The sequence below is a fragment of the Microtus ochrogaster genome, chromosome 5 (assembly GCF_000317375.1).
Source record: "Microtus ochrogaster isolate Prairie Vole_2 chromosome 5, MicOch1.0, whole genome shotgun sequence".
NCBI lineage: Eukaryota > Metazoa > Chordata > Mammalia > Rodentia > Cricetidae > Microtus > Microtus ochrogaster.
In genome coordinates this window covers 87,235,935-87,252,502 of record NC_022012.1, presented here as the reverse complement: position 1 = coordinate 87,252,502, position 16,568 = coordinate 87,235,935, and the positions used below count along the sequence as shown (strand labels likewise).

The 16,568-nt window shown below is 50.1% G+C and overlaps 1 protein-coding gene across 2 annotated transcripts in view; it reads right to left on the bottom strand.

Annotated features, from left to right (window-relative positions):
- Positions 1 to 479: 479 nt before the first annotated feature.
- The window catches only part of Osbpl10 (oxysterol binding protein like 10), a 229,753-nt gene continuing 213,664 nt past the window's right edge, over positions 480 to 16,568 (bottom strand). For both annotated transcript variants that reach the window (XM_005348051.2, XM_005348052.3), the window contains 5 exons: positions 13,407 to 13,887; positions 7,217 to 7,403; positions 4,984 to 5,166; positions 3,401 to 3,554; positions 480 to 1,550 (listed from right to left, as the gene is read on the bottom strand). In XM_005348051.2, coding sequence (XP_005348108.1) covers positions 1,506 to 1,550; positions 3,401 to 3,554; positions 4,984 to 5,166; positions 7,217 to 7,403; positions 13,407 to 13,887 — 1,050 coding nt within the window. In that variant the 3' untranslated portion in view covers positions 480 to 1,505. The remainder of the gene's footprint in view (positions 1,551 to 3,400; positions 3,555 to 4,983; positions 5,167 to 7,216; positions 7,404 to 13,406; positions 13,888 to 16,568) is intronic.

Sequence of the window (16,568 nt, the reverse complement as noted above, 5' to 3'; positions counted from 1 at the left end):
ATTTCTAGGAATTTCTTTCCATCCAGGCATACAGTTCTTCCCAGGGCTGTTGTTTAGAGAGGGAGTCTCAATTGTGTTGCTTAGGTTGACCCTAAACAAGGTCCTCATAATCATTTGCTTTCATAGAACTCATAGTAGCCCCTAAGTGATGCTGGTCTGGGGCTTTTTCATGGACGTACACAGTATTGGGGACTGAAGACCTGGCTCAGTGGTTTAGAGGATGTACTGTTCTTGCAAAGACTGGTTATTCCAGCATCCATGACTAGCCACTTGCAACTCTGGCTCCAAGGGATCAAACACCCTCTTCTTCAGGCACTGCATTTCCTTGCACACATATAACTCAATTTTTAAAAACTTTTAATATAGTTATTGTGATTAGCAGTACCAAAACAAGAAATCTGAGATTACTCAAAGCTACCGACCAATCAAAACTTTTGAATCCCTAAAAATAACACACACACCAGACACAAGAGTATTTAATGGAAATATATTTGTCTAATATCTACAAAGTGTCAACAGTTGGTCTTAAGAAAGCAGACAAAAGGCACAAAATTAGTATTACTGCAGAGAAGCATTCATGCTACTGGATTTTATAAATATCATTGGAGTGGCAAGGTAAAAAATAAATTAAGCACTCAACAGAAGTCCAATCAGACTTTGCTTTTCTCGATTTTGTTTGGTTCTGTGTTTGACCTCCTGTGCAAAGGCTGGAGACTGATTCTCAGCTGGGACTATGTATGGGGACTCGCGTGTCCTAGTTACAGTGGCTTTCTTGCAGTTTGGGTCAAAATTAAGAAAGAAAGATACAGACTATTTGTTCTCTTTTCCCAACTAGCTATGAGGCAGTGGCAGTCCATGTAGTGTACGCATGCGTGTATTGAACTTCCAGAGCCCTTTGTCATGACTGTGTGATTTGTCTTCTGCTGGGCAGAGCACAGAGGCTCATGCTTCGGCATGAAAAGTGTCAGAAAGATGGGCGAAAGCTACCTGGTGGGCCTGACTCTGATTGCTCCAGAGCCACCCACAGCAGCCACAGGAAGGCCCACTTGCTCTTTCCTGGGCGTGAACTTGAGTCATAACACTCATCAGCAAAGGGTGCCCACTCCTCTTCTGCCAGGGATGAGCCCCTTTCAGACAGAGACTTCATCCGGCTGTGCCACTTCAACCTGCACGTGACAGGAGTAGGGCTAGTGGAAAAGACCTTAAGTGCAAAACTACCTTGGCAAAGTGGAAAGTAGAAAACATCAAACCTCTTGAATAAAAAGGAGCTCAAGATTACCCAGTTTCGCCTTGGCGGGTGCTGTGCGCGCACACACAGGCCTCAGCTGGCTTTCGAATAAACTCTCAGGCAGAATTTGGGGTGTATGTTTCACAGTATAGAACCCCTCCCTCTGACTTGGGTGCTAACAAGAGGCTCAGCAAAAATGCCAACAGAACCTTGATACTGTACCACTTTAATTCCTACAAACTCAGGCCTACTGAGGGCAGCGCTGCACCTCCACCCGTCAGTGTGTCTTCCAGAGGGGGTTGAAGTACACCCAGCCATCACCCTGCAAGAGAAGAAGGAGGTTTGACAGTAGGATCTCACAGCAGAGAATTGAAAAGCAAGGACCCCTTCCACCCAGCCAGCCAGGTGAGCCTTAGACTGGCCAGCACCAACAACTCTCCTCCAAGCCAGTCTTCCCCAACCCTGGCACTTGCTGAGCTTATCTAAGGATACATTTCTCCCCTCCCAGCTGAGATAGAAAGACTCATTTGCTTTTAAAATGTGGGGTCTTGACAGTTTCTCTCTAGATGACTTTGCAAAAAATTCTGAGACGGGGGTTGGGGGGTGTGCAGAAGAGAGGCAGGGTAGATGAACCAAAGGGAAAGGAAAGGTAACATGAAACACCCACCCACCCCAAAAATGAGACTTTTTGGCAGGTGTCTGTCTGTCACAGTACATCCACGGACAGACGCCACAGGACACCACCCCTCAGTCGCCAGGTGAGAAATTGATGGCACGCGCGTAAGCGGGTGACAAACCAGAAGGGACTGCCCAAGGCAGAAGACGACAATCCTGGTATCAGGGTGATATTATCTCCAGTCCCATGTTACAGATCTGCTGGCTTTTATCAAGCCCCAGGGATAGAACTTCGAGAACAAATTTCCACATAAGTCAGGCAAGCTGTCTCAAAGACAGGACTCAACTCAAGGAAGGCTTCAAGGATTTCTGTCCCCTGAGCGAGCCCCCCACCCCACAGGGGACCCCTCAAGGCAGTCTCCCAAGTACCATCAAGTCTGAAGTTCCAGCCCTGACATGCAGCCACGGCCTCAGCCACCGCCTCCTGTTCCTGCCCATAGGTTACCCCTGCCCCACCCAGGCCACAGGGCTTCCCTAGCTATCACCCCACAGCCAGAAAGCGCAATCCATTCTCATAGTGGGAGTTAGAGACTAGCACCTGGCCCCCACTGACCCATTCTGATTGGCTCCTGGAATTTAAATTTGTATAAACCTTTAGTATACAAATATTGCAATCCTCGTTAAAAACTCTGTCCTGGCTCCTCACAAAGAATCAGTGTGATCTGGATGGGAGACTGATGCTTGAGCTTCCCACTCACTAGCCACACAGCTGAGGATGACCTTGAGCCTCTAATGCTCGTGGTGCCAGGGAAGCAGCCTATAAATGGAGGGTCTATCCCTAGACCCCTACCCCTGTTACTTCCTGAACAACCCCATTACACATTGATACAATCTAGAATCAACCAGGGAGAGGTTGTCTATTAGGCAGGCTTGTGGCCCTCCCTGGCTGCAGAATCACCTGGGTTATGTTCATCACATGACCATGAGATCCTAAGCTGTTAAGACAAAGGGATGATAACTGTGACCTGGAGCTGTGAGCCAAATGACCCTTTCTCCTCTAAGTTGCCACAGCCACAGGAGGCAAAACTAAGATTGACCTCAAAGGAACGCAAGCTCATAGGAACACAGGGCACCTTGCCTGCTTCCCTGTGTTGTGGGAGTGGGGTGGGATAGGAGCTAGCATTTCAGGCTGAGGACCCTACTGAGCTCCGCTCTGTGTGACCCTTCCATGTGACCCACAGAAGATCAGGCTCTGCGTCAGTACTCAAATGGGGAGGCTTAACGGGCACCCAGATGCAGAGAGGGAATAGTGGCCGAACAGGTCAAAGTGCCCTCCTTGGCTTGGCTAGCCAGAAGGGTTTCAGAATGGAGGAACACTGCAGGGGACGTGACGGCTGCTTACTTCCTCCCTCAAGATGAGGTCCAAAAGCCTTATCAGGGAAATCCTAATTCAAATTCCAGCCCAGGGACCCAAGCCAGAGCCTCTGCCACCCAACTGTGGGAGTAATAAAAGCCAAGGCACCCTTGCTCAGGGCCAGAGCCTAGTAGCAGGGTTACCTCTGGGATGAAGTACTTGGGCCGCCAAGGTGTGCGAAGGGTCTCCCGTTTCCGCTCTTCCACCCTCTGCTTCTCCTCCAAGCGCCGCTTCTGCTCTGTGGCTGCGTCCATGTCCCCAAGCCGCAGGTAGTGGGTGACTTCCTGCCAGAGGTTCCTAGAAAAAGTAGTAAAGGGAACCTTCAGGTTGAGCCAGCTATTGGGGTGACAGTGGCCAGGCAGGGAAGGAAAGATATCTAGGCAGCTGTCTGCAGAAATCCTGTTAAGGCATCCTGAAACACCAGAGCCAGGTCTGGACCCTGGGCTCCTTGGTTACACATCTGCTGCCTCCACACAACCTGTCCTGGTGTTCTGAGACTCCTGGAAAGAGCAGGCAGGGTACCGCCGCCCCGGGCACCCCTCTAAATGTTTTAGAGAAACTCAATCCTCATGACCCAACAACACAGGTGGCTATATAATTAGCAACTGCATTTTGCAGAGAAAACTAATGTCAAATGAGTGTGAAAAACAGGGAACCTCAGAAAAGCCCAGAATGGCAAACTGGGAAAATTTGAAAGGGTGGGTCCATCAAGAGGAAGCCAGGGGTGCCCCCAAGAGGTTGCCAGATTAGCACAGGGTGTGGCGAGAGCGGCCACTCCAGGCCTGCCTCTGTGCTCAGAACCGTATTCTGGTCGTGGGGGCTCAGATGGACAGACAGTATCTTGAGGCCCCCACTAGGGTAGTCTGGCAATGAAAATGGCTGGCTGCCACCACAGCAGAGCTGAGACAACTGGACAAGCTATGCTGATGTTACTTGGGACCTAGTAAGGATGGTGGGAACAGGTGCATAGAGCAACCACGGCACATCTCAAGTAGACAGTGCAATTTCTTGACAGTCAGCTTCCTATGGCCCTTGTTACTGCTTTTCCAGATGGGGTCTTATGGTGTAAGCCCGGGCTACTGCCTCAGTCTCCTGAGCTGTGGTTACAGGCAGGCTTGTGCTGCCATGCCCAGCACTGTGTCTGAATACATACATAGAAGAAAAGACAGCAACCCCTCTCTAACTCCAGGACTAGGTTCCTTCCCTGCTCTCTGCAGGGCTCCAAGTACCCAGAAGCTGAACCTCATCCTGGGACTGCCCCTCATGTATTTAAATCTAATGGTCCCTAAGCTGTACCTGCTTCTACCAGGAGCATAGGCTGTGTGGAGTTGATTCCCCCGCCTGTGCACTCAATATTTTAAAAGGAACATTGCCCATCTGTCTAGAAAGAAAAAAGGAAATGTTCACTGCTTCCCTACATAAGTTCTTCTCTCAATCACCAGCAACTCTGTGATTAATTTACAATCAACCAATAATAGGGCAGTTGGGTTGACAAGCTTTTGGGGACAGATGGCACAAGTCTGCCAGACAGTGGATGACAGTCCACTCTTAAGAGCAGAACCACACAACTGACAGCTACACACATCTGTCCCCAATGGACCCAGCAGGAGAAATTCAAATGACTAAAGAAAGCAACTCCTGGTCCTCTGCCATCAGCTGTACTGCTTAGGTTTCCCGTGGGTCCCTCAGTGAAGGCAGCTGGGGCAGCTGTGCTGGGCAGGCATACCTGGACTCCATGGGCCCCTGCTTCTCCAGAGGTCTGAGCTTCTTCGGGTACACAGGAAGGGCAGTTGTGTCGATGACTTTGGTCTCCCCGTTGCTGTAGGTGAACTCCAAGGTGCCATTCCATTCCCCATGCGCTTTGCAGACGATGGTGTTGGTTGGGTTGTGTTTCACTTCGGCTGTGACCCTGCATTAATGAATGAGTCAAACTAATCCAAAGGGAACTCTAGTTCAGAGACTCTTAAAGGCAGCTCAGGGAGAAAAAATGTTTTTGCAGCTTGGCTCAAAACTGGGTCTTAGAAGAAGATGCAATAATCTTGATAAGAACATGAAAAGAAGATGGGATGTTGGCTTATCCCTGTAACCCCCAGCACTTAGGAAACAGGCGGAGGAATCTAGGCCAAGACTGAGCAGGGCTAGGTGGATAGGTAGATCTCGTATCAAAAAGATTGAACAAAAAAGAGGTAGAAAACAAGAAAAAACATGAAATCCTAATCAGGTCTGAAGATGATCAACAGTACGAGTGGTCAGAACCCACTTCTCTGATCTGATAGACTCGCAAGTGGTTATATACAACGCCGTCTGTCACAAAGATGATCCAACAGTAAATCAAAATAGATTCTCTACTCCCCAGACAGCATCTCCTGGTGCTGCACTCGTACCACCAGAATAGGAAGAATTTCCCCATCCTTAAATAAGACCTTTGGTTCTGTGCCAAGCATCGTGGCACATGCCTGTAAACCCAGCATCTGGGGCAGGGCCCGGAGGACTACAAATTTAAGGTGTCTAGGACGTATGACAGCTTATCTCAGAACTAAAATCCCCTATCTGATCTGGAGAACCCAGGGATCTGTGTCTGAGTGGGAAGAAATGCCCCTGGAGCAAGTCCTCAGGACTCAGTGGCCCAGCGTGTGCTGAGTTTCCCGTTTGCTTTTCCTATTTTCATTTATTTTACCTATGTGTTTTGGGGAGAGGTATGTACATATGGGATGTAGATGTCTGTGGAGATCAGAGGTATCGGATTGCTTGAAGCTAGTTATATAAGTGTTTGCGAGCCATCCAGTGTGGATGCTGGGAACGGAACTCTGGTTCTCTGCAAGAACAGTAAACATTCTTAACCTCTGAGCTATCTCTGGTCTGAGTATCCAGTTTTCAAATGTAGGCTTGGAAGCCACCTTTCTTGGCCTAAGAGCCATTCAGGTTCCAGGTGGACAAGCCTACTGGTGCGAAGTATGAGTGGTGTGCTGGCCAAGGCTGCACAAGGCCCTCCATGGGGAAGACACAGCTGCATGCTTTTGGTGATATAGCTATTGTTTTTCAAATGCCAGCATGTTAACTGAATGCTGGCAAGAAACAGGCCCAATCAGCTCCAACTTCAGTGTACTGCTGAGGGTGTCTGTGTGTGTACCCACGCTAATTCTAACAAAGTCCAAGAAGCAGCAGCTTGGGTATTTGAGGTCTGCACGATGGCAGGCTTGCTCCAGTCAGAACATGAGAATAAGTCTGTCCTTCCTCCAATAGTAACCTCTCCTTCTGTTGGAGACCTGGTTTCCCAGCTTCTAAGGATGGAGACATGGTCTGTGGCTTGGGTGCCCAGGATTCCAGGAGCTGAGAAATGGGGGCCACCACAATGCCTGTGCCTGCAGAGCATTGCACCATAAAGTGTGTCTTCTGCATTACATCAGACTGCCCATAAATGGTGAGTAGGGATGGCCCCAAAGCCTACCCTATGAAGTGGGGGGAAGAGGTGTCTTTTCAAGCAAAAACTGGTCACTCTGTCTTAATGGTCAACTCATCTACTGAAATGCCATCTTTTTTAGGGTAGAGAGTGCTGGGGGATTGAACCAGGTATGTCAGGCAAACACTACCAGTAAGGTGCATCCCCAGCCCTTGACTTTTGGAGACAGGGTCTCACTATGTTATCTGAGCTAGCCTGTAGTTTGCGGTGTAGCCCGGACTGGACTGGAACTTGAGATTTTCTTGGCTCTGCCTCCAGAGGACTTGACTTATGGATAAATGGCATTCTGCCTGGCTAGAACTCAATGTTTTTTTAAGTGACAAGAGCGCATGGATCATCAAGCTAGCCTAGTACTCAGGGATTACCTTGAACTTCTGATTCTCCTGCTTTTGCCTCCCAACTGCGGGGATTGCAGATGTGCCTACCAAGTCTCCTTTCTGAAAGGGTGAGGGACTCGGGCACAAAGAGAAATACAGCCAGCGTCCTGGCCACTTCCTACCTGTGGACCTTCCCGCCGTAGAAGGGCTTTGTGTGGAATGTCACGGTGGCAGAGTACCCGGTCTTGGCACAACTGATGTTGACCTTCCCTCCAAGCTCCACCCATGGGACAGTGAGGATAGAGCGGGCGTAGGCACTGGGCAGCGTGAAGACATATTCTTCCCCATGGTCCAGGAGCCGAAGCACACCTCCAGGAGAGAGGGAGAGTCAGGCCAGCAGGAACAGGCAGAGAGCATGAAGGTAGGAACACTCGGGTGGGCGCCCCAAGAGGGTCCTGGAACAAACGCCGTGCCTCCCACCTCGACAGAGCTCTCTGTTCACTGCCCCGCGTTCTGCTGTCTGAACATGCAGAGCTCTAGAAAACACCACAGCAAGGTGGGCCTGCTCTGTCATCTGAGGGGACAATAGCAGTCATGGGGCAGAGACACCATCGTGGCTGTGATCAAGGCAGTAGGCGAAAGGTGGCCAGTGCCAAGGAAGACCCTGTCAGGACAAGTTAACCTAGAAAAGGAAGGTGCCCCAAGGAAGGGGCTAGGTATAAGATGGAACAGGTGCCCAGACCCACAAATGTAATTCTCTCGGTGAGAAGATCAAGGAAAGAGCCTGTGTGAGGGTGGTGTGCAGAGGTGTGCTGGCTGAGCAGAGTCACAAGGAAGGGAAAGGCTCCAGTCTCGCCCCACGGCTGCTGGAGTGTGAGTTCCCACGAACAAGCACCTCACCCTGTATATAGCTCCCTGCTCCCCTTCAGTACTGAGACAAGGGCGCCCACGATCAAGAGTACCATGAGCCTACACACACGACAGCGCTGTCCATTAAATGGATATACATGACCAAAAGTGGCTTGTGATGTTCCCTCCCAAGGCTCGTGGCTCCCCAACCTGCAAGAATGAAGACTGTGGCCAACAGTCCCCATGAGGACTGAGTGCTCACTGGTCACCAGTCTCCTGAGAACTTCATATGGTGCCCTTCAAGGCCCTGCAACACCTCACAGCGAGCAGGGGACACCGATGCCGGAGACAGAGCCTAAGGGGCACTGCCAGTCCTTGTTTCCTGAAATCAAGAGGAGCGGGAGCAGATGAAGGCGAAGAGAGAATGCACGTGGGGGCGGGGTGGGCGGGACCAGAGGTCTGCAGTACAGTGAGGAGAGAATGAAGCCAGCTCTCCAGGGTCCAGGGTCCAGGAGCCACAGTGCACACAACACACTACAGGCTCTCAGTTAAAGCCACGAGGGTTCCAACTCCTGCTCATGGACCAAGTGCCTGCTTCTGTGAACCCATGGAGCCATACCTGCCTCCACCACCAAGCTTGGAGGGAGGCTAACCCCCAGGGTCTGAGGGAATGGAAACAAGTGAGGCTAGCTCTGCGAGCTCACAGCCACCCGAGGACACTTAATGCACATATGAAAGCCGCCTTCTTCCACCCAACCCAAAACCTACAGTATCAGAACAGACTGGCTTTTCCCGCCAGCTTCTCCAGCTCACTCGAGCATTTGACCCGAATGCCTTCTGTCCCAACAGAGAAACTCCGGCTCCTGTGTTCTATAACCTTGACATTCCTTCTGTGCCTCAGAGAGACACCCTCCCTGTGGCCCGATCCCCATCACCCCATCCACACACTTACTATCATCAGGGTTCTGACCAGAGCCTTTCAGAAGGAGCTAGCCTGAACACCTGTCTCAAAGCCTACCTTTGTGTAAGACTTTCCCAGACTGGGCAGCTTAAGAAGACAAAAGGCTAGAGCTAGAAGGTTGAAAAGAGAAATCACAGGTGGCCCACACCTGTCATCCAGAGGCTGAGGCAGGAGGACCAAGAACACAAGGCCGACCTGGGTGATACAGTGAAACCAGACCGCCTCAAAGAAAAGGGAAAAAAGTCACCAGCGTGGTCCTGTCGGTCTCCGTTCTAAGTTCCTAGATTCCTCAAGCTCCAGTCATGTCCCCAGAGAGGAGTTCTGACAGGGAGGAGGTTCCTGGGCCTCTGAGAGGAGCTTCCAGTCACTTCTAGGCCTCCATACACACTCCAGGTTTAATGGCCACTTGCTGGTTTTGAGGGTTCTTTTTCAGTGTAGACGTGGCCCTTAGAACATGTACAACAGTTAGAAGGGAGTCTCGGGGAGGGGTTGTCTAGACAGGCTAGCTGGCCTGTGGGTGTGCCCGGGAGGAGGGTTAACTGGGCAATTGAAGTGGAAATGTGAACAGTGCTGTGCCACAGGTCCAAGTCCTGAACCAAATGAGAAGAAAGCGAGGTGAGCACCGATGTGCATCTCCTGCTGTCTTCCGATGGAGACAGTGTGCCCAGCTCTCTCAAGCTCCTGCTGCCACTTCCCCACCATGATGGACTGTTCCCTGCAACTGGGAGCCCAACAAACGTTCTCCCTTAAGTTGCTTTTGTGTTTACTACAGCCATGGTAAAGGAAACTAGACGATAACCCCCTCCGGGTGGGCAGCGCATCTCCCACAGCCTTGGTGTCTGCTGTGGGACTAATTCAGGGCTAATTAACCAGGACATCTGGATACTCACGTGCTTGCTGGAGCCCACACCAAGGGCTGTGTCAGTCACCTGTCAGGTGAATGGATGGTTGACCAGAGAAGAAAGTCTTTCTAGAGTGCATTATTAATAAGGAGGTAAACAAGCAGCAGCCTAAGGCTGGGAGCTTCTCTAGAAAACACCTGTACAGCCAGGCAGTGGCGGCACACTCTGGAGGTAGAGGCAGGTGGAGCTCTGTGAGTTCAAGGCCAGCCTGGAATACAGAATGGATTCCAGGATAACCAGGGCTGTTACACAGAGAAACCCTGCCTAGAAAAAACAAAAAACAAAACAAAGCAAAACAAACAAAGAAAGAACACCTGTATTTCATCTACAAAGAGTTGATTGTGCTGGGCACTTGGGGGCCAGAGGCAGGAGGATCACTGCAAGTTCAGGGCCAACCTGGACTAAATAACGAGTTACAAGGCTGTAGAAAGAGCCTCTGTTTTAAACAACAAAGCAACTAAGGAACTATCTGTAGGGGATTTAGAATAAGTAATAAAATCAACTAGAATAACCCAAATCCATTTTTCTCTAATTTTATTTCTATATCGTGTGTGGGCGTGTGTATGGGGCATGTGGTATGTATGTGTAGCAACCAGAAAATAATCAGTGGGAGAAGCTCTCCCCTTCCACCATGTGGGTCCTAGGGTTAAACTCAGGTTTTCAGGCTCCTGAGTGCCTCTTACCTACTGAGTCATCTTGCTGGTCCCAAATTTTGTTTTCCAATGAAGACCCAAGGACAGTCACTGCAAACTTAGACCTCCCTCGGCCCTAACGAGCCTGTCTGAGCTTTCCACTCAACCACAACTCTGTGGGGATCCTCCCAGTGCTTCCCAGGGTGGCACCCTGGCCTGCATCTGAGGAACACGCTGGCTCAGGAAAGGAGCCTGACAGAGGACAGGCCCATAAGGAAATGCCTGTCCTCACATCTCTGGGCCTCAGCAGCCCTGGCTGTGCCCTTAGAAGGTCTTAAAGGTACCTGGGCCAGGCACCATTCTCTTGTTGCTTAGTCACCCCCTCACACGGTCCCGAATCAGTGAGCTTGAGAACTTTCTGAAAGTGTCTCAGGTTCTGATTACCCATCGGGAACAGAAGCTTGTAAACTCAAGGAGTCCCCAGCATGGGAGATCTCACAGACTGCACCTCACACAGCCTACAAATATCACCGGCTGTATGCCTGTATTCCCTCTCTCTCCCAGATCCTGCTGGAAGGGGTTTCCCTTGGGTCTGCACTCAGACAGCACCTCACACAAAGGCCATCTAGATCACCAGTGACCGCCAGGCCCAGACACGAGTGGTCATATCTTCGTAGGGTTGCCCAGCATGGTCTGCGACAGCTACCCACTCCTCCCGTGGATACTGAAATGGGTGGTTTTATGTGTCAACTTGCCACAAGCTAGAGTCATCGGAGGAAGGAGCCTCAGCTGAGGAAATGCCTCCTTGAGATCCAGCTGTAAGGCATTTTCTCATTTGATCAATGCGGGAGGGCCAGGCCCATGGTGATTGGCGCCATCCCTGGGCTGTTGGTCCCGAGTTCTGTAAAAAGAGGTGTATCTCTGGGGGCTTTGAGGTTTCAAATACCAGATCTATCTCTCTCTCTCTGCCTTCCTCTTTCAGATATAAACCTCACTACTGCTCCAGCACCATGCCCGTCGGCCTGTGCTATGTTCCCACCATGCTCGTCATAGACTCACCTCTGAAACTGTAAGCAAGACCCATAACCAAATGCTTGCTTGTATAAGCTGCCTTGGTCATGGTGTCTCTTCACAGCAATAGAACAGTGACTAAGACAGCTCCCCAAGGCGCTACAGGTCCCACCCCAAGAACTCATTTACCAGAAAAGGGAAGGGGATGATTTTTAGTGACCTTTTGTGATGTAACTAGAGAAGTCACAAAAGTCACGCACACATACATGGCTGTTGCTAAGGTCAAGTCAGCTGAGAGCCGACGCCCTTGTCTGAGTGCAGCACCTTTTTCTATACTCTCCTTTCTCCACAAGCTGACATCTATGTTCATTTATCGTGTGTCCAGTGTTCTGCCTGCATGTCTGCCTGCTGGCCAGAAGAGGGCACCCGATCTCATTACAGATGGTTGTAAGTCACCAGGTGGTTTCTAGGAATCGAACTCAGAACCTCTGGAAGAGCAGCCAGTGCTCTTAACTGCTGAGCCATCTCTCCAGCCCCTTATGTCTATGTTAAATGTCTTCCTAAACTCCAAGCCTGTTAATAACTTGCTGGATCTGAAATCATTTTCCTCAAAGCAACCAAGAATGCTGGTTTCACCTGAGTAGGGGCCTGTGAATGAGTTCCTCAGGTGGCTGCTGCTGGTGGCATGGAGCCGCCGGGTCTCTGGCCCACACCCCACCTGACACTCAGAATGCCACACTCCCAGCACGGCCTATCCGTTAACAGCTCCCCCAGCCTCCTCCCGGGCCTTCCGTCTTTTCCTCCACCGGACTCAACACAGAACTCCGATGGCTCCCTCTCTTATTCGTTACACAAAAAGATGAGCTGCTTCACACTAGAAGGGGTTCAGATCTCTTCTCAGCTCTTTAGTCAAGTGTCCCTACATCCTAGGGCAGAGCCTAGCACCTGTAAGTGCTCAAAAATTGCACAGTAGAGCTGGCGAGATGGCTCAGCAGGTAACGGCGCTTGCTGCCAAAGCTGAAGACCTGAGCTGAATTCCCCAGAATCCACATGGTGGAAAGAGGAAACCACTTCCTATAAGTTGTTAGATCTCCCTCCATTCTTCTCCCTCTCCCTCTCTCTCCTCTCTCCCTTACACACTTTTTAACTATACATAGATAAACATATATAAACACCCATGTATTTATATATACAATTTTTAAAAACTTAAATGCACACAATGAAAGTATCCTTCAGTGATGGGGTCTGAGAATGACTCTTAAGAAACCAAGAGATTGGAAGTCAAACTGTGGGGTTTTATACTTTTGCTTATTTTCAAGAATGAGAATTGTGGAGTCTCAGATGGATCTCTGACTCTAAAGGAGTTAAATAAGCACTAACATAGACGCCATAATTTAACAGGCCTTGCCGGATTTCTTCCCACAATGAACAAACCGTTCACAGCTCTTTCCTAAGATAAGAAGGTACTGTCCATCCACCAGTGAATGATCAGCCCATTCTCACTGTGGGACCCCAGCACAGGACTAAAGACTTGCCTGGAGGGACTTCTCTGGGGAGCTTTCATAGGCAACCGCTGTCCTCATGGTCTGGAAGCCAGAACACCGGCAAGACCGAACACATTTAGGGCCACGCACTCGTGTGGTCACACATTCAGGACCGGGCCACACACTCATGTGTGGTCACACACTCAGGACCGGGCCACACACTCGTGTGGTCACACACTCAAGACCGGGCCACACACTCATGTGTGGTCACACACTCAGGGCCATCCACAGCCATCTAAAGAAGGTGGTTCTGGAAGGAGGTTGTGTAACTGCACTGTGTGTGCACAGAAGCTGTGACCCATCCCTTCCATCCATCACTTAGGACACTGGAAATCAGCCACATTGGTCCAACATCCATCCCTCTCTCCCACCCTCCCACCCCCATTTACAAATAAAACATGCACAAAGCATCCATTGCTCATCTCAAATGCAAAGGGCACCGGGTAAGACTCCAATTAATGACGGTGGCTTACCTTCGCCTATCATGGAGACCCCCACGGACATGCCCATGAACTTGCTTTTGGTCCATATGTGAGTGTTGACACATAGTCTCTTCTCCTTGCACTCACAGTAGAAGCAGGAGACGGGCGGATGATGGGACACCTGCTCAGCCACAAACCTGAGCTTATAGCTTTTACCAGGGTCGTCAGCCAGCGGATGCTCATGGCAACTAACGGGAGAATGGGGAGAAGTCCTCTTCGACTTGACTCTGTCCTTGGGGACCTCCCAGGAACAGTGAAAGGTCTCGCCGATGATGGGGTTGTAGGGCTTCTTGGCCAGGGTGCCTTTGCGGCCCTCGTGGAAGGCTGTAAGATAGTACTCCACAAAGCTGATGACTCTCTCCTCCGGCGTCGCCCCAGCAGTGATGGCCAGCAGCAAGTCGGGGTGTGCCATGAAGTCTGCGTACATCTCCAGCAAGGACCGCTTCTCCAGAATGAACGTGGGGAGCACCACCTGCATCGAGGACACAAAGGCAACAGGGCTTGTGGTTGCTTGATCTGAGGAGCAGCTGCAGCCACTGCAGGCTCAGCCCCAGAGGCCCAGGCTGGGAGTAAGGCCCTTGACTGGAGCATCAGTAACAATTCAGAGGGGTTGGGAGTGATAGTGGTCACTCCTCCGTGCACAGGACTGTTCTGGGTGATTTTCTTCTTTGCTCACCTTAGTTAATACAAGAACACACACTCACTCATCCTCTCCTTCTGTCTCTCTCTTTTCCCTGTGAAGGCTCTTCTAACACACATCTTTGTGAATTCCTTGTGTTTCGGCTAACACACATCCCCCATTCCATTCCTGTCACCTAAGGGAGAACAGCCTAGAAAGGCTTGTTTAAAATTATTACATCTTATTTATTTATTATGGGGGCACACCTCTTCTGATGCACACGTGGTGGCCAGAGGGGCACTTGTTGAGGCTGATTCTCTCCTTTCACCATGTGAGACCTGGGAGTTAAACTCACGTCGTTGGGTTTAACTCAGGTACCTTGACTCGCTAACCCATCTTTTTAGCCCAGATAGGCTTTTCTTTTTCGTCCCCCCTCCCCCACACACACATCAGTGACAGTACACTCTCTGTGCTTCCAAAAAAAGGGCCACTGTGTCCTGTTGGTCCAGGAGGCCAGGCAGACAGGGTCTCACCACCAAGAGAGTCTAAGTGGGCACGGTATTAGAGTGGTGTGTGAACCCAACACAATCCGGGCAGGGGGCCCAGAGCGGTGGTCCATCTGCTAGCAAGTGCCACAGAGCCGCCCTGGGGAAAAAGAATGTCCTCATTGCAGCTACGGAACTACTCCATGTGGCAGGACCTTGGGAAAGCAGGATATGACACAGGAAGTAAGAGGGGCTGAGCTCACAGAATCATCTGAAAAGAGACGGCTGGGGCAGTCCCTGGGTCTGTTACCAACCTGTGACTAAAGGAGAGGCACAGTGGGACAGACGAAAGAATTACCAAATTGGCTCAAAGGAAACCCAAAGGGTCACTCGAGGCCTGTACAACCGACTAACCAGGTCACTTAGAGCAAACAGAGGTCACCTGAGCTTGTCACCTCCCATAGCCCTGGGGTCCCTGCAAAGTGACTCCCCATCCGGCTTCAGGGCCTACTCACTCAGCAGCAAAGCAGTGCATTCTCTACCCGTGGAGGCCTTGAGGCAGGAGAACAGGTAAAAGTGTGGAGACTCGGGAGGGAAGGAGCGCTCACCACAGAGTCTGGCTGAAGCCTCTTTGTGGCAGAGAATCCAGACTCCAGAAGTCACACACACACCCCGCCCCCAGGCCAGGTCGCTGAGCAGGCTGTCAGCACAGAGGCCGGAAGTCAAGCCAAAGTCCCCAATATATGGCCTCAATTCTCTCCAAAATGTTTTCTGGGAATCTCATGAACACAATTATTAACTTTATTTATAGTGTGGGCATCATAACTTCTGAATCCCCGAGATCTCCACTTTCACCTAGTTTGTTAGTTGTAATCCTGCCGGGTTCGCCTCAACCCTCTCCCACCCCACCCCTACACTCCTTAAATTCTTTACAACCATTTAACAAAAATAACTTTAAAAAGGTAAAATTAATCAAAGTTGAGCAAGTACGATGGGTTAGGGGATCAAGGTATTTCCTGCCAAGCCTGTTGACCTGAGTTCAGTCACTGGGACCCACGTTGAAGGAGATGAAAGCCAACTCCCAAAAGTAGTTCCTTGATTTTATACATGAATGGCATACTGCTTCCTTGCCCAGCAAAATCAATAAACATAGTAATGTCTATGTGTCTATTCTGAAGGAAACGATGTGGCTCTTCTCTGAAAAGCCCACACCTGCCATTTTGGTCATGGTTTACTCTCTCTCCAAGACCATCGTTTTCTTTTAACCCCAGGGCCTAAAATCCATATTAAAATCTCTTTTAATAAACTCTAAATCTGCTCCATGGTAGCTCATTCCGAAATTCCTTTCTGTGAGGAAGTCACAAATCTAGCTTCATCTGATTTGAGGTCCCTTAAGAGAATAAGTAACTTCTCCTTAGATTGCTACAGACAACAGTTTGGAGTCATGTCCCTGCCACCTGTCTCTGTCTGTCTGTCTCTGTCTCCATCTGACTCCCTGCCACACACACACACACACACACACACACACACACACTGCCAGCCAGCCAGCCTTATTTTGCTCCTTTCTGTTGGGACTAATCGAGTCCTGGCCGTCAGCTGCTCTTCCCTGCTAGAACCATCTAATTGGAGAGACTAAATGCTGTGCCTTCCCTAGAGGATCAGAGAATGGGATTTTCACCTGTTGGCCATTGACTGTTGGTGCTATTAAATAGCCTCCATGATGCTATTAAAGGGGGGCTTTTGTACCAGTGATTGGAGGTCCGTGGTCGGTCTGTCTCTGCGTGTGTTTCCTCAACCTCCAGCCCCTTGCCCAAAGCTCGTGAACTGGGTTCTAGCACATAGAACGTGGGGGGGGGGCACCTTTCCACATGGATTCATGGGGTTTCAGAGCTGGCAGCCCGCCAGGCTATACATTAACCTAACCTGACTATCAGACTATCACCCCAGTTTATAGCTCTGTAGCTACGGCTCCATTGCTTTTCTGTTTAATTACGTGGTGTGGGAAGTCCTTTTGTATATGTGTTGTTTTTATTGGTTAATAAAGAAGCT